This window comes from Penicillium vulpinum (assembly GCF_028829585.1).
Source record: "Penicillium vulpinum strain IBT 29486 chromosome Unknown utg000004l_segment0_segment0, whole genome shotgun sequence".
NCBI lineage: Eukaryota > Fungi > Ascomycota > Eurotiomycetes > Eurotiales > Aspergillaceae > Penicillium > Penicillium vulpinum.
Window position 1 is genome coordinate 4,415,431 of NW_026643244.1, and position 17,443 is coordinate 4,432,873.

General features: G+C 47.4%; 5 protein-coding genes across 5 annotated transcripts; 3 read left to right on the top strand and 2 right to left on the bottom strand.

Moving 5' to 3' along the window:
• Positions 1-3,279: 3,279 nt before the first annotated feature.
• On the top strand, positions 3,280-5,104 carry N7479_010177 (glycosyltransferase family 2 protein; the record flags this gene model as incomplete). Its single annotated transcript, XM_057257870.1, has 4 exons — positions 3,280-3,317; positions 3,368-4,237; positions 4,397-4,688; positions 4,991-5,104. 4 exons carry the CDS (start codon positions 3,280-3,282, stop codon positions 5,102-5,104), a joined length of 1,314 nt encoding a protein of 437 aa, XP_057105328.1.
• Positions 5,105-6,184: 1,080 nt separating this feature from the next.
• On the top strand, positions 6,185-11,800 carry N7479_010178 (ATP12 ATPase F1F0-assembly protein; the record flags this gene model as incomplete). The annotated part of the gene is made up of 7 exons (XM_057257871.1): positions 6,185-6,482; positions 6,576-7,348; positions 7,669-7,724; positions 7,895-9,099; positions 9,173-10,557; positions 10,612-10,965; positions 11,030-11,800. The coding sequence occupies 7 exons, from the start codon at positions 6,185-6,187 to the stop codon at positions 11,798-11,800; spliced, it is 4,842 nt and encodes a 1,613-aa protein (XP_057105329.1).
• A 325-nt stretch (positions 11,801-12,125) lies between these two features.
• Positions 12,126-13,836, top strand: N7479_010179 (putative mRNA processing protein (Mss51); the record flags this gene model as incomplete). The annotated part of the gene is made up of 3 exons (XM_057257872.1): positions 12,126-13,002; positions 13,094-13,751; positions 13,806-13,836. The coding sequence occupies 3 exons, from the start codon at positions 12,126-12,128 to the stop codon at positions 13,834-13,836; spliced, it is 1,566 nt and encodes a 521-aa protein (XP_057105330.1).
• A 717-nt stretch (positions 13,837-14,553) lies between these two features.
• N7479_010180 (putative extracellular serine-rich protein) lies at positions 14,554-14,967 on the bottom strand (the record flags this gene model as incomplete). The annotated part of the gene is made up of 1 exon (XM_057257873.1): positions 14,554-14,967. One exon carries the CDS (start codon positions 14,965-14,967, stop codon positions 14,554-14,556), a length of 414 nt encoding a protein of 137 aa, XP_057105331.1.
• Positions 14,968-15,923: 956 nt separating this feature from the next.
• Positions 15,924-16,796, bottom strand: N7479_010181 (uncharacterized protein; the record flags this gene model as incomplete). Its single annotated transcript, XM_057257874.1, has 1 exon — positions 15,924-16,796. The coding sequence occupies one exon, from the start codon at positions 16,794-16,796 to the stop codon at positions 15,924-15,926; it is 873 nt and encodes a 290-aa protein (XP_057105332.1).
• Positions 16,797-17,443: the final 647 nt, after the last annotated feature.

Here is a 17,443-nt window from a genome sequence, read left to right on the forward strand (position 1 = left end):
CTATATAGAATTAGGCTCTAAACGGAGAAGCCGTGGATTTCCAAGCTAAAACATTAAAATACATCGTAAATGAAATACCCCATAAAAAGTTAGTGGAGAACCGAAGTCGGTGGTAATCCCGAGACTATCAGCGATGGTTGCAGCAAAATGTCAGCCACCAAGCCCATATTTGCTGCAGCTAACCCACCAGAGAGCGGTTAGAATGGCACGGATGTTTTTTTACGATCAGACCAATTATACTCCGACATATTTGCAATTCTCATATTTGCCAGTTAAATATGGAATACCATATTACATCCATAGATAGATATATAGGTTTAAATCCAGTAAAGAGAAAAACAAATTCACTATAGGTTTGTATTTTTTTTTAAAAAAAAAGGTACATATTCCCCACAGCCGATCTAAATTTCTGAATAATATGCATGGAGTACGGAGTACGGAAGTAAAGAGTAACTGACTACGGAGTAGAGCTGGACTAGAGCTGGACTAGAGCTGACTAGAACCGACTAGAACTGACTAGGTAAGAGTGTCGGCTGTATTCATCTTGTTGAAAAGGAAATTCTGATCGACTGCATGTCATCGCCCCTTTTTCCCGTGACAGACGATCCCGTTTGGCCCCCATTTGATATCCCGGAGTCATTTCGGGTCTATGCGCAAAAACCCACACAAATCATATTGAACGTGAAATAGAAATCCGGCCATTCCCGGTAGTGGAGTTGGAGTTCTCAAATTTAATAAACTGTCCGTGCAGCCGAGATACGCGTCTGTTTCACTCTCAAGACGTGATCTGGGCTCGGTCGGACACCGTGGTACTTTTCAAAGTAGACCTTTTCGGCTCGGCCGGGAGAGGGGAAAATAGTGCTAAATATACAAGGTACGAAATATATGTGCATATGCAAAGAACCCAGATAGAACTGTTGCAGATAAGAGAAATCCCTCCAAAAAAAAAAAACTATGGATTGCCACTTGTAGAACCCTATAAAGAGAAAAGAGAGGTCCTAGCCATTCCCCCCCCCCCCCCCCCCCAAAAGTACCAGATTGCGAGTCTGGACGATCACGACCAAGAGATATCCATATTGGGCCTTCTGCAGATGCATTAATCCCATCCTCTCCGGCCGTGCCCCCATTCCGTTAAGGCTGGAACATCTTTAGACGCCAAAGCGACACTGGCGCGAAAGCCAGCGGTTGTCCATCTGTGAAAGGAAGGAGTGGGTTAATGATAAGACCAATCATAATCCTAGTTTCATTAGGGGATGTGTCTGAATGGAGGATATGCTACATATATACTCCGTAGATGTATAGAGTATGAAGTACGGAGTAGTATAAGAGAGAGAGAGAGATATATACATATATCTAGTTAGGGTATACATTCGATATCAGATTCTTATGCTAATATGAGCCACTATACTAAGATAGATAATACGCCTGGCTTTTAGTTACTCTTTTCCTTCACTTTTAATTCCACATTCCAACAGCTAATATACTCGTGATCGGGGTTTTTTTTACCTTCACGCCACCAAGGCAGCTGGTTGCCCTTTAGTATTAAACGCGCAATCAGGCGATCTGTATTCGCTTTCTTCCCCTCCCTTTTCCTCTCATTCTCTAATTTCCTATATTGTATATTCCGAACTTTTAGTATAAAAATCCAACTCCATACCGGTTATTTTGCCCCACCTTTTGTCAAGACAGGCTGTTACATGGGCACTTTAGCGATCGCCACTAGGATTACTCCGTATTTCTTTTTCTTTTCTGTTTTTCCCACTGCGAGGCTATTTGACATATTTTGTAGAATATGAATATAATAAGCATTTGTCTTCAAGTTACACCTAGTTTGTTCCGATCAATATGCAAAACGTTTTTCTCTTCAAATCGGTCCAATCTTTCGAGATAGGAAATAAAATCAAAGGTCTTTATAAAGGTACTTTTGGAATTTATCATCCCGAATGGACTTCGGACCACGCTAATTAGTACATGTATTGTCAGAAAAGTCGCAATTGTTCCACAAATCACCATTTTATCAAAGCTATAGAAGTACATAATTATCATAGGCAATATATAAATAGAGATATTTCATGTCTATGCAGAGTTCCGGTCATTGCCTGGGCACCAATGAATCTTTCGAGTTTCAAGGCGAAAGGTATGATCGTGCATGTCGGATATGTTCTCCATTTGCTTTCCTGTTGCCTTTTTGCCGACAATATCAAAACAAAGGGATTTGATTGTACCTGGGACCAAAGTACCTCCCGTTGGGTTGCATTGCTTGGAAGAACTTGACTACCAGGTATCTAGATATGCATCCGACCTAAACGGTTGCCTATTATCCATACAACATATCTTATTTTTACAAACTAAACGAGTGAATATAATCAGAAGCCAAATATCTCTTCCTAAAAAAAAAAAAACCACAAAAAAATAAGAAAGGTACATGCATATGTATAGGTTGAGTATGCTGAATAGACTGAACAGGCATTACCATTTGACTCGATTCTACTATAGAATATATAAATCCCTATGTCCACATGATAATATATCACATCAAAGGTAAAGATACGTAAAAAAAAAAAAAAAGAGGATAATATACACACATATACACACACATACACACACATACACACACATACACACACATACGCATATATACGCACATATACGCACATATACACCAAATATCCACACACATATACGCACATATACACCAAATATCCACACACATATATACACAACCAAATATCCACTCGCATGGGCCGCCAATCCTCTCTCCACCTTTGGACTGCCTCTAGATCCAGGGTCTCTGACGCACGAGGCAAAAACTACACCTGCAGCACACTCAAAACGACAACGAAGACTGGGGCATAGCTTTTTTAGTTCGGTCTTTTATTTTATTTGGTTTTTTTGTTTATCGGGGTTTTATTTCATTTAATTCCATTAATATTATAATTCTTGATGGAATATATATTATTATATTATTCTATTTATTGTTTAGTTCGCATGTGCTGCCTTTCTTCCTACTTTAATCTCTGCTCCCCTTCAATCAAAGTACCAATCTCTTTTTTCTTTTTCCCTCTTGTCTTTTCCTTTTGAATTGAAGGAAGCATTGTCTCCTTGGACATTCGTTTTGACTTGGATTGCCTAACCCTAGGCAATTGACCACTTGGACTTGGTCAGGTATAGAACGCATTGAGTGCTTATACCTCCCTGTCTCTCGAAGAGAACGCCCCCTCCCCCCCCAAAAAAGAAGGAATTAGTCAGGGTTCCGTGAGGACAATCGAGTTTCACACCATGGCATTCCCGTTTCTGCGAGCATTCGTCACACTCTTGTAAGTACATGTTTGGAGTTCAATCCGAACACTAGCTAACCAGTAACAAGTCTCTATCGCTATACCCGGCTTGTGTTCAACTTGTTCTCCTTTTGGACCTTCAAGCCAATCCCACCCCCGGAGAACCCCAAATTGACCTCACAAGATGTGACGGTGATCATTCCATCCTTGGAGGGCTGTGGCACTGAGCTGGTGGAGACGATCCGGACAATTCTCGATAATCAACCCTTCGAATTGCTCCTGGTGACAATCGAGGCCAATCGCATGAAGGCTGAGCAGATGCTGAACGCTATGCCAGCATCGCAATCTCGAATCCGATTGTTCACAGTCGAGCATCCCAACAAGCGTCGTCAAATGACTCAAGCTATTCCCGAGGTCCGAACGGCCATTACCCTTCTGGCCGATGACGACGTGAGCTGGCCACGTACTCTCCTCCCCTGGATTCTGGCCCCCTTTGAAAAGGACGAGAAATACGGCGGGGTGGTCACCTGCCAACGATTGCGCCGGGCCATTAAGCCGAGCCTCTCACAGCGAGTCTGGGGATTCTTGGGCGCTTTGTACCTAGAACGACGCAACTTCGACTGCGGCGCAACTACCCATGTAGATGGCGGACTTCCCTGCATGTCAGGGCGGACGGTTGCGTATCGGACGCAAATTTTGCAGAATGAGACCTTCACTTATGCGTTCACCAATGAGGAGTGGTGGTGGGGGAAATATCAACTTAACGCCGACGATGATAACTTTATCACCCGTTGGATGGTCTCGCACGGATGGGAAACTTACATGCAGTACCACCCAGAGGCAGAGGTGCTGACTACTCTTGAGGACAACCCTCGTTTCTTGAAGCAATGCGCCCGCTGGTCAAGAAGTAATTGGCGGAGCAACCTGACTTCCATGTTCCACGAGAAGCACATTTGGTAGTAAGTGCAACTTTTCTCTCACCCCATCTCGGCGAAAGAGTCAAAAAAGAATTTTGACTCTTTTTTGACTCTAGGTCTCTCCGAGTCTAGGTGCGACCTTTTAAGAAAAAAAAACAAGGAAACTACTTTCTTTTAGAATAGAGCTAACGTTTTCTATAGTCGTCAGCCTTGGAGCGCTTATGCCGTTCACCTGACTACTTTGTCGCCGCCTGCCTTTTTAGGCGACATTTTACTTTTCTGGCTGTGCCACAAGGCCACTGGAACGTGGGGAGAGCCATTGCACGATCAATCCATGACTATGCTCTGCATCTGGATCTTCACTAGCAAGTGGATTAAGCTGTTGGGTCATTATCTTCGCTATCCAGTCGATGTGCTGTTGCTACCAATCTCCATCCTCTTCGGTTATTTCCACGGCGCAATCAAGATGTATGCCGTATTGACATTGAATGTGGTATGTATAATTCTCTTGTCCTTTTTCTTTTGCATATTTTGCATTTCTTGTTTTTTTCTTCCCTTCCTGTCTTATCTGGTGCATATATGCCGTGTGTATCAAAGCGCAACTCCCTCCTATGGCAGCCCAGCATCACAACGCTTTGATCCTCGTCTCCTCCCGCTTGCAGCGGTGTTTATCCACTATTTCCCCCGATTGTTTTAGATCGTGCAAGTCTCTGCCGTTCTAATTTGATTTACCTTTTTTTTTCGTATTGACTCTCGAGCTGGACTGACTTCGAGCCCTTTTTTTTATTTTTACAGACAACATGGGGTAGCCGTGATGGCGCCGATGATTATGATGCTGAGCGGATGAAGAAGCGGACGGATGCTGATCGAATGAAGCAACCATACTATCCGCAATATCTCATTAAATGAGTTCTTCGATTTTTTGATTTTTTTACCGAATACCCATTTCCTGTTCTCTTTTCCTTGGAGATCGGTCCTCGCTACCATACTCCCTTGGATTTTACTGGGAACAAGGGGGATGGGAAGGTGAACTTCTAGCCCATTGAGTTGGTCCTTTATATCATTCATGATGAAACGCCGTGACGACACCCACTCTGCTTTGATTCTAGATCTGCCATCGTTTTATCCTTTTTTTTTTTTCCAAACCTTCCACCTGTGTCGCCAAGTTGTCGAGAGTGATAGCAACTTCGAAGTGACAATCTTCATTCCTCTCCAACGTCAATCCCTCACGAGTGATACTATTTCGTTGCTGCCTTTTTCTTCTGCCCTTGTTTTTATTTTCTCTGCACATTGCCTGGTTATCAAAAACAAAATGGCCGGTCTCGATCGAGGCCTTATTCCCCTCCCTTCCCTTCCCTTCTTGTAAATTACAAAAGCATGGGTGGATGTCGTTGTTTTGCGATTGTTCTGCGCTTGACTCTTTGCATCTCAGTTTGCTTTTCGGCTTTTGATTCCCCCGAGTTTTCTGTGAGAGCCTTTGTCCTTTTTTTGCTCTTAGATGCAAGGTGGTATTCTGAAATTTTAGTCGTTCTTTCCCCGTTTTGCTTTCCCCAAGCTGCAGATAATTTCTAATTGATTGGAATATACGCACAATATGACCATTGGCCTATATAGAGAGAGAGAAATACGGAGTGGAGCCCTAAAGCTACCTAGATATATGTACCTAGGAGTAATGGATCCTATCATAGGTAGTTTATGACTCTGATGCCATGCAGATGATTTGGTCTAGAACCAGTCCACAGAGACTTGAATTCCAGAAAATAGCAATTCTGATCATCAATATATATTTAATTTATGCGAAACAATGTATTCACGTATTTTGTACATGTAGATCCCATTGGGGGGGGATTAAGATGTGGCGCGTGTGGCGAGCCAAGACTTCGGGAAATGTTCGAGTTCCAACCCTCCAACTTTGGATCCAGGAACCAAAATTATCCCCCAACTCTCTAATATAATCCATTGATTAGGGCCTGGTCCTTCGTCTAAGAAATGGTCGCTTTTGCTCGCGCTGCGCTTCCATCGCAGCTATCCGCCATCGCCCGTCACTCTGTTTCGCTATGTCGGCGCATCCACTCGTCTCCCTTCAGATCAGCTGTTGCACATCCAGTCACTGCACATGGCCCTCCCCCTACAGCTCCGGCTACCCCTTCAGTGGAGTTCAAGGATACCTCAAAATTGAACGATGTGGAGCTCCCAGCTTCCGAGGGTGAAGCATCATCGCGATACAATCTTACTGCTGCGCTGAAGAAGCGGTTTTGGAAAGATGTCCATGTGCATGGAAAGTCAGGTATGAGCAGAAAGGGAATTGACGATCTCTCTTATTGATTGATCTAGTCCTCCGGTAATATGCACGAGCTAACTCATCCACTTCTCTGTCCAGACGAATATCAAGTCCTGCTTGACAAGCGACCTGTCAGAACTCCGGCGAAAGAAGTCCTAACCATTCCCTCTACAAAGCCTCATCTCGCCCACGCTGTTGCACTGGAGTGGGATGTGATGACTTCCGCCCAGCAGGCTCTTAAAGGCCATCTGATCCCCATGACTTCCCTCGCAGCTCGCGCCACCGATATCGCCCGCGAAGATGCCGAGGGCAAAAGCACCACTAGAAAACAGATCATCACAACTGCCATGCGTTACCTAGACACCGATACTCTACTCTGCTGGGAGCCCGAGCGACAAATGCACGTGTTGGAACGAACGGCGGCTGACGGAAAGCCCATCGAGAGTCTTCGCCAGATTCAAATGAGAATCGCGGGGAACATCATGAGCTTTTTGTCTACTAAGGTCTGGCCTGGCCTTGAAATCGTCCCTATTCTTGACACAAATAGTATCCTCCCTCTCTCTCAGCCGAAGGGTACGAAAGACAGTATCTGCACCTGGGTCTCAGAACTGTCTGCATATGACCTGGCCGGTCTTGAGCGCGCAATTCTTGCTTCTAAGAGTCTTCTTATTGCGGTCCGCTTGGTGGTGGAATGGAGTGAGAATTTCCGCCACGTTCAGCGACCCGAGACCAAGAAGTTTGGTATCGAGGAGGCTGCTGAGGCGTCGAGCCTGGAGGTGACCTGGCAGACTAATATGTGGGGCGAGGTTGAAGATACTCACGATGTTGGCAAGGAAGATCTGAAGCGACAATTGGGCAGTGTCGTCATCTTGGTTAGTGGGGAGACTCGATAAGCTACGTCTGTATATTGGGTATACTGTATGATAGATATGGCCTGGATGGCCTCTGTATAAATGTGATTACAATGAATACTACCATCTTAACTTCATCATATCGACATACTTTGTAATAAAAATAACTCGAAGGGAACACCCTCATGCCAAGGCGGAGATCAGCGTCATTTCTTCCCCCCCCCCAACAAGGGCCCGAGGCCCCCCAATTTCATCCCAAGTACTCTCTCAGTCTTGAGACCACATTTGATGTATATTGGATATAGTCTGGTATACTATAAGGATGTCTGACAAACCTGAAGGGTAAGAGTGCGCTTGTTCTCTTCCCAAGGATGGTACTAGGATCTCTCGATCCATGGTTCATTGTGCACCATGACGCTGTGAGGCCCCGGGGAATACCTTAGGCTGCCTTTGATATATCTGCCATGAGCCTGTGACCTTCGAAATAGTCCCATGTGAATGGTGTACATGGTGTACATGGTGTACACGGTGTACGGACTTTTGTACTGACATACCACTGTCTTTCAGGCACAAACGCTCTCGAAGTGCAATAGCACTCGCCCTTCTCCATCGCGACAAGTCCAAAGGGGAAGACAAAGACCCCGATGACAACGGAGACAACAACTCGATCGCCTCTACCTCCTCAAGCCCCGGCTCATTGAAACACACCCGCAGCAGCAGCCGCCACAGCCGTCGCAAACAAGCCCAGGACCCGAGTCCGCCGCCGGCCATTCAAGAATCCGCCGAAGATATAGACAAATTTGAAGATCTGCCTTCCTTGAACCAAATGGAGACTGGTAGCATGTCGCTCGAACAGTCCGTTCGCACCTTTCGTCTCTTCGAGATCTTACGCAGCGGCGATACCACTGCCATCTCCAACGCCATTAAGGATACTGTCGACCCGCACGGTGTGAGCAGTCTCAACGGCACGACCGTCCTCCATTTGGCTTTGCAGTGCGCCGAACCCCAGGTAGTGGAATATGTGCTATCCACCGCAGACCTCGATATCAACTCACGAGATCGTGATGGAAACACGCCACTTCACATTGCTGCCCAGCTGGGCCGAGGTCCGCTCGTTCGCGAATTGCTGAACCGACCGTCTATCAACGATTCTATTGTCAACTATCGGGGTCAGACGGCTCTTGATTTGGCCCGTACCCCTGAAATCTTCCAGCAACTTCAGCTGGCGCGGTCTCTCTTCATCGATAGCAAGAACCAAGAAATCCAGGCTTTGATTGCAAGTGCCGATTATAGGGGGTTGGAAGCTTTGCTGGAGGAGCCTAGAGTGGAGGGTATTATGGATGTGAACAGCTATGATTTGGTCACTGACCCGACGACAGTCCATTCTGGTGGTACGCTTCTGCATGAGGGTGCTAGAAATAAAGATGCGCAGCTCATTGAGATCCTTCTAACACATGGCGCGGATCCTTTCCGTCGTGATAAGAAGGGGAAGCTGCCCCAGGATGTGACCAAAGATGATAAAACCCGCGCTCTCTTGAAGAAATCGCCGGCTGCTGTTATCGCTCAGCGTGGTATTCAGGAAAGGGCTATTCTCGGAAATAGTAATGCTCAAGGTCTTGCAGGGCGCGTTTCGGTTGGTGACGCCCCGCTAGCAGGCAAGGATGCCCGTGAGATGAGAGGCTATCTCAAGAAATGGACGAATTACACAACAGGATACAAGTTGCGCTGGTTCGTTCTGGAGGATGGGGTTTTGAGTTATTACAAGCACCAGGGTAAGTATCAAGGTGCATCCTCAGTCTTGCTATCGCCTCTCGTGCCGTCAACCCGTGCTAACTCTCTATGCAGATGATGCAGGCTCTGCCTGTCGCGGTGCGATCAACATGAAGATAGCTAGACTGAGCATGGATGCGCAAGATAAGACACGCTTTGAAATTCACGGCAAGTCATCGGTCAAATACCACCTTAAGGCCAACCATGTTGTGGAGGCAAAGCGTTGGTTCTGGTCCCTCAACAATGCTATTCAGTGGGCAAAAGATGAAGCGAAGGAGGAGGAGCGTCAGCGTTCGAAGAATGCAGAGGTGCTTCGCCAGGCTAAGATCGGCCAGGCAGAAGGACGCCCTGCGGATACACCATCAGAGTCTGGCCTTTCCCACAAGCCCAGCACAAAGGGTCTTGCTCCTCCGTCTTTGGGTGGTGGCAGCAGCAGTGGCACACGGCTCAGCACATATGCATCCCGCACCACCCTGGATATTCCAGCTGGTGACGAGGATAGCTCCGCTTATGGTGGTTCTTACGACCAGATCATTGCCCCAAACGACATGAACCGAGTAATCAGTCATGTCACAACCGCGCCGGACGGAGAGGGCGAAGATGAAGAGTTTGTCGACTATGGTTCAAGCCATGAGAATGAGATGCCAGCCGCTGATAAGGATGCTCTCAATATCACCGCTCAATCTGCGAAGCTTCAGTTGGATCTTCTTGCAAATGTGGCTGCCTCGATACAGAGCGAGAGATCCAGGAATCCAGAAATTACCATCGCGGATCCGGCCCTCGAAGAGGCCCTCGGTGCATATGAAGCTGCAGTCAGCAGCCTCAAGGGTCTAGTGCAAAATCTGCTCAAGATCTCACGGGACCGAGACTCTTATTGGCAGTCTCGTCTCAGTAGAGAGGAGTCCATTCGCCAGATGTGGGAAGAAAGCATGGCCCGCGTGGCCCGTGAGCACGAGGAGCTGCAATCCAAAATGGGTGAGTCTGAAGAGAAGAGAAAACGGACCAAGCGGGCTCTGAAGGAAGCCCTGGAGAGCCAAACAGGCAGTAGCCGTTCTCTCGTCGGTGTTCAACCCCGTTTGGCAACAGAGAACCAGAATCTCGAGGTTAGCCAAACTGAAGGTAGGGCTGCCGAGACAATGGATGAAGCAGACCAACCTACACAGAAACTATCCACGAAACCTGGGCTCTCTCGCAATCCATCGACCTATTCCAAGCTCAGCAGTCTCTGTGGTTCGGAATCGGACGGAGAAGAATTCTTTGATGCCATTGATGCCGGTGAAATCGAGGTAGAGGATTTCAACAACGCCGAGGAGAACAATATGGAACCACCTAAAGATGAAAGTGCTGAGCTTCGGGCTGTGAAGAGTACCATCATTGCACCCTCTTTTAAGGGCTATGAAGATCCCATTAGAGAGCGACTTAAAATGGATGCTGATGATCGACCAAAGATCTCTTTATGGGTAAGATGTGGTTTTCGCTTCTTCCTTTCTCTGCCAATGCTAACTACTGTTTAGAGTATCCTGAAATCTATGATTGGAAAGGACATGACAAAGATGACGCTTCCAGTGTCCTTCAACGAACCAACTTCACTGCTCCAGCGAGTGGCTGAGGATCTTGAGTACACCGATCTTCTTGACATCGCTGCTGGTCGGACCGATTCAATGGAACGCCTGGTCTATGTCGCCTCGTATGCTGCAAGTGAGTATGCCTCGACTATCGGCCGTGTCGCAAAGCCCTTCAACCCTCTTCTGGGTGAAACATTCGAGTACGTGCGTCCGGACAAGGGCTATCGATTCTTTGTAGAACAAGTCAGCCACCACCCACCAATTGGTGCTGCGTGGGCCGAGTCGCCCAAATGGGACTACTGGGTAAGTGCCTTTGATTTCGTAACCAAACGTCTGTTAGCAGTGCTAACCAAAACTACGTGCGCAGGGTGAATCCTCCCTCAAGTCCAAGTTCTACGGTAAATCCTTCGACATTAACCTGCTGGGCACGTGGTTTCTGAAGCTGCGACCCTCCTCCGGTGGCGAGGAGCTTTACACGTGGAAGAAGGTGACCTCTTCGGTCATTGGCATCATCACTGGTAACCCCACAGTGGACAATTACGGTCTGATGGAAATCAAAAACTGGACCACCGGCGAAGTTTGTTATCTCGACTTCAAGCCCCGTGGCTGGAAGGCCTCATCGGCCTACCAGGTGACAGGAAAGGTCGTTGACAGCGAAGGCTCCCCTAAGTGGAGCATTGGTGGCCGCTGGAACGATAAGATCTACGCGCGTCACACCCCCGGCTTTGAAGCACCTGTCTCCGGCCAGGATCCCGAGTCTGCCAAGACCTTTTTGGTCTGGCAGGCTCATGAGCGTCCTACCGGTATTCCTTTCAACCTTACTCCGTTCGTCATCACGCTCAATGCTCTCCCTGAGAGCTTGAAGGGCTGGTTACCTCCCACCGATACCAGACTGCGACCCGATCAGCGTGCCATGGAAGATGGTGAATATACTTTAGCTGCTGATGAGAAACACCGTGTTGAAGAAAAGCAGCGTGCTAAGCGCAGAGATCGCGATACTAACGGCCTTGTCTACGCGCCGCAATGGTTCACCCGTGACAAGTGTCCTATTACCGGAGAAGAGTTCTGGGCTCATAATGGAAAATATTGGGAGTCCAGAGATGTGCATGATTGGAGTCGATCTGAAGATATCTTCTGAGCGGTCCTTGGCTTGTTTTTTTTTTTGACTTGGTTGTTTCCAATGTACAAGACTCGCGATTGTCATAAATAAACGAATCAATTCTAAATAGCTTTTGTGTTGACATGAGGCTCATTTGAGTGAAATCTGGTATTGAATGGTATACATATAATTAGGTGAAATCCACCTAATTAATATTAATACAAAAAAAAAACAACAATTCAAAGCGAAAGCTGAAGATACCTTCGTTCATAAATGGTGGTTATCAGTCACGTGTCGCCGTAAAAACATCCCCAGAGCTATCCGTGGTTTGATCAATTCTCCTCCACAACCAATTGATATTGCAATGGCAGGATACACTTGTGTCCAATGCCTTCAGGTCCTCCGTCAAGGAGCCCGTGCTTTAGCCCCTCAGGCTCGCCTACAGAGCTTCTCAACCGCGCGAAGAAGAAGCCCCATCTCCCCGTCTTTCATCCGCAGTTTCGGCTCGCAACGCAATAGTCGATCGCTGGGCAGCTCCCCTGAGCAGCCCAAACATACACACAGCCAGTCCTGCTGTGTCCCCAAGTCCTCACCTTTGCCCCTTGCCCAGCGAGCAGCTCACACGGCAAGCAGGTCCTCCATCAAAACTCGGGTCAACCCTCAGGCCATCCTAAAACCTGATAACCTATTCCATTCCTTCTCGGACTCGCCTTCGCCGGCAATCCGCAAACGCGCCGAGTTTATCAAGCAGAATGCTTTCTGCCCCCACCCAAGCCATCAGCAGACCCGCGCGCCCGTCTCGCCGCACGACCCCGAAGCCAGAAAAACTACCGATGATGCAAACCTGCCCCCGGCCCATTCGCACTTCGAGTGCCCCGACTGCGGTGTGCCAGTCTACTGCTCCGAGGGCCACTGGATGGATGACTTCGAGGCTCACCTTGAGATCTGTGACACTATGCGCCAAATCAATGAGGACGACCACGACCTGAACTCCGGCCGTTTCTTCCCTGAATTCCATTACCCCGGTCCTCAGGATGATAACTTCGTTATCAACATGACCAACTGGGATACTTACCTCTACACCCGTGAATTTGCGGCTATCAACGACGACCGCTCCATGCGTCAGGTTACCCGCATGCTCACCTACCCCCAGACAATCGGCAGCGTCCTGCACGAACTTAGCCCGTACAGTGTCCGTTCCGGTGGACGACTCACACCGGAGGGATTGAAGAGTATGAGTGGTAAGTTCCCGGCCCTACACAGCAGTAGAGGACTGCTAGCAGTATCCTTCCCCGCTTCAATCCCCCAGATAGCAAACTAACCCATCCCCAGCCCTCCGCTACACTCTCCACCCCCCTAAATCCGGCGAAGGCATCGACGCTAAAGGCCTCCGCCTGCACGCGCCCCCAGTGCGAATCTTCATCCTTGGTGCCCGCGCCGAGTCCTCCCTCCCCCGCGACGTCTGGCTGCAGCTGCAGTACATGTACCCGCGCGCCCTGCTGCACATAATCTTCATCGGACCGGAGAGCATGGCGAATCGAGATGGGGAGTATCCTCTTCCCGAGCGCACGCCCGAAAACCCCTTCGGCGGCATCGTCGAGGACAGACTCGGTGGCCAAATGAAAATCACTACTTATGTGGACTACTTCCACACTATGAACAAAGCCCAGTATTTTGGTCCCTTCGATCCTTACCTCGATTGCTTTATGCTATTCCATCCTGGCCTGGGTCACCCAGCTAGCTCTCATGAGTGGGAAGAGACACTGCCTCAGTTGCTTGAGACTAAGGTTCCTATCATCTGCACTGGATACACACAGTGGGATCTAGAGCGTGATATCAACTGGGTGGGTGAAAAGTGTCGTGGGGAGTTTGATGTGCTTCTTGAACCCGGAGAGAATATCTTCCGCAGTCTACGCTGGGATCTGAATGACCAGGATCCTCATGATGTTTCTTGTGGAAACTGGGGATTGTGGGCCTTCCGAGGCAAGAGGTATGTCATGTATTCTTTGCGAAGTAGAGGGATGTTGGCTAACTTTCTCGACAGATACGAGGCTTCTTTCTCCAAGGAAGAGTAGGCTAGTTGTAGCGCTTCTGCCTGTACGATATTTTTTTGGGTACCCGTTCTTGGGGTCGTTGTAGTAGATAAGATCAGTTTCAGTCCTATCCCAAGTTATTCGCGATTATCGATGTGCTTGATTCAGCCAACCTTTTTCTTCAAGGTCAAGCATACGTACATGAAGCCATAGTTAAGCTCTCATTTAAAGCTAGGAATCCATACTATGTTTATACATAAGAGTGATGGAGGATTACAGATTCAGCCAAGGTCAAATGTATGTAGCCACAATGAATTGTATGAATTGCACAAAAAGTAAATCTTCCAAGTCTTACACTCGTTAAGTAACAGTAGTATGACATCCAAGAACAAAGATGCAAGCATCAATGAGAAAGAATCCAAAGTCAACCAAGACAGAAAGGAAGGAGCATTAACATCAGAAAATGCTTTGATGAGATCAAACGGGGAGTTGAGGCTCCGAAAAAAAAAGGGGGGGGGGGGTATAAACATCAGGCAATCGGCGAACACACAAAAAGTCACCGTAACCAAAAAAGCAAGAAGGTTTAAAAAACGGTATGTCAAGAAAGAATATGTAAAGAAAAGCATATCCCAAAAAAAAAAAAAAAAAAACCATAGGCAGGACCAAGGCTGAGACTGGATGCAATGCGACAAACGTCAGGACCAAAATCGGGGGATGTAGCTCAGTATTAACTCGTTTAAACGAGTCAAGGAATGGAGTTTAGACCATGAGAAGGCCCCCAATGGCAGCTGCACCAGCAACCATGAAACCAGAGAGGTGGATTGAAGCAGCACCGGCGGTAACAGGGGTGGAAGGAGTAGCCGAGGCAGTCTCACCGGCGTGGGAGCTGGTAGTGGTAGACTTGATCAGGCGGGTGGAGGAGCTGGCGATGCGGCTCACGGAAGGGATAGCACTGGAGGAGGAGGGAGTGCTAGTAATAATAGGGGTCCAGGTCGACGAGGGCTCAGTCGAGGTTGTGGTCGGGATAGGAGTCGCGGTGGACGACGGGGGAGGAGTGTAGCCGGATGGCACCAGAGTGATGGTCTTTGTGATACATTCGGCAGAGGCAGCTTCAGTGGCGAATGCCATGGGCGCGAGGGCCGAGAGGAAGAGGAGAGCCTTGATGAAGTGCATTGTTGATGTTGGTTTCAAAGTTGGGATATTGAGAATTGCCAACTGCAAATTGCAAATTGTGAATGGCAAATTGCAGAGAAAGGGTAATTCGAGCTAAAGGAGTGAATACAGTTGAATTGATAAAAGAATGTGAGAACGAAAGAGTGACACTGTTTAGAACAGGAGAAGTCGCAAGTTGGAGAGAGGAAAAAGGGAATTCCAAGGCGCTTGTATTGTTTGGGTAACTATGGGACGGGATAGACCAAGGTATCAAGGCACTAAGGCACCAAAGTCATCAAGCACCTTCCTAATTGGAACCTTGGAATGTCATTCCATACCTATGTAGGTAGATTCATATAGATAAGAGACCATACCTCGATATCTCTTCCTTTTCCTTTTTTTTTTAAGACACCTGATTCCTCTTATTCTATTCCTCGCTCTGTTATTTAAAAATGGTACTCGTTTCTAGCAGTACAACTACATATGTAGCTAGTCCAATTTAGGAATATCCTGGCGTCCTGTTTGTTATACTTCTCAAAGTATTCGCCTTCCTTTTCTTCCTATCTGAGAAAGAAACTCATTATGACTACAGAGTAGACTCTTTGAAGATGAACACAAAAGCGTACTCACGTGGTAGCTTAGCGAAGAACTTAGCATAATAACGATCTCATTCAGTAAAAGTTATGCCCGAAACTCTCCTTGTGTAGCCAATGTATAAAGTAGCTTTACAATCTACAATTTCAATGTTCAATTCACACACCCCTTAACATTATCAGAAGCAAAACGCTTATGGATATAAACAATACTGTTGTACAGGCCAAGGGCAAGTTCCCAAATCAGGGTATCAAAGTTGCAAGCAAACATCCATCCCAATCATCTCTTATTATAGCATTAAGGCCCATCATCAACACCAGCCGGGTTGACCCAGGTTGAGCCATCAGTTAAAAAGCAGAAAGCAAAGATCATATCGTCAGCATTTAGAATCCCCAGACGGCGGCCACTACCACAGCAAGAGTCACCCAGTACCCGCTGGCATGCAGGACTATTGCAATAGGCCCGGACGCCGAGGAAGTATTAGTCGAGTTTCCGTCAGCGGCAGTGGTACCGTTGGGCAAGGTGCCATTGATGTAGATGGTCTTAGTGCCGTTCACATCAGCCACGCGCACAATACTGGAGTTCTTGGGCACGGTGCCGTTGAAGAGAGACTCGTAGTAGGTGCTGTTATTGTTGTTGTCGCAGCCACACTCCGAGTACTCCTGGCACACACAGACAATGGGAAGCGACTCGTTCTTGTGGGCATTCTCATTGTAGTAGTTGTAGTGGTGACTGTAGGGGTAGGCGTAGGCGCTGTACAGCCAAAGACCTGGGAAGACGCCTAGTGCAGCTCCGCCGAGTACATATGGGGCGATGCCTCCAACGGACCGGGAGCCAGCCTTGTAGGGAGTACGCGCGCCGCCGGCATAGTAGTTGCCTCCACCATAGGTTGCTCGAGTGCCAGAACCGGCACTGGTTGTACCACCAACATTGCTTCCCGAACCACTGCGACTGCTTCCACTTGAGCCCGAAGAACCAGAGGAACCAGAGGAACCAGAAGAACCAGAAGAACCAGAGGAACCGGTGCGGCCTCCACTGCTTCCTCCGCTACTGGATGAACTGCCACCACCCCGGCCTCCACCACCACCACGCCGTTTCTCGAGAGTCATAATATCTTTGGTATCCTCGGTATACTCCAGGGAGTCCAAAGAGTCTACATCTCGTTCAATGAGATAGGTAGACTCGGTTTGAGGGATAGTCAGGGATGTGACCCTGGTAGAGAGTAGAAGGAGCGCTGTCGCCCAAGTGAGCTTCATGCTGAATCCGAGTATTGAGTAATAAAATAGGAGAATAGGAGAGTAAAAGGTGTTGAATGGTGTAAAGTTGTAAGAATCAAAGTGAATCAAAGTGAAGGGTGGGATGACGAAATTCTGATGAACTCCAGATGTCCCGATTCTCCAGGAGATTTCGGGCTTTTAGATTAAAAAAAAATCTCAAAATCTTCACTCCGTAGAGGGTTTTTTTAGATTTAAGCAAAGGAAATGAGATCATATCAGAAAGAATTTTTTATTTAAAAAGTCAAAAACAGCCTCGGGCAACTGGACCCCCCTTAGCGGGCTTATGAATACGAATGGGAGTATACTGCTTATACTATGTATACTCTTTATTACTATGTATATATATATATATATATACACGAAGTACTCCGTACTATAGACTATATGGACTAGTATGTACAAAGAGGCACATCTCATTTCTTCCATTCCTTCTAGAAAAATTGCCACCTTAAAAAGTGATGAGATAATGATATGTACACTGTAGATCTTTCAATCCCTGTTTCCCACATGGATATGATCTGTATAAAGATCTAAGGCTTCAAGTATGTACTCCGTACTCCATACTTTCTCTCCACCTGCTTAGCCTCAGTCTGTACCCAAACCCTATATATCATTCGATAATATAC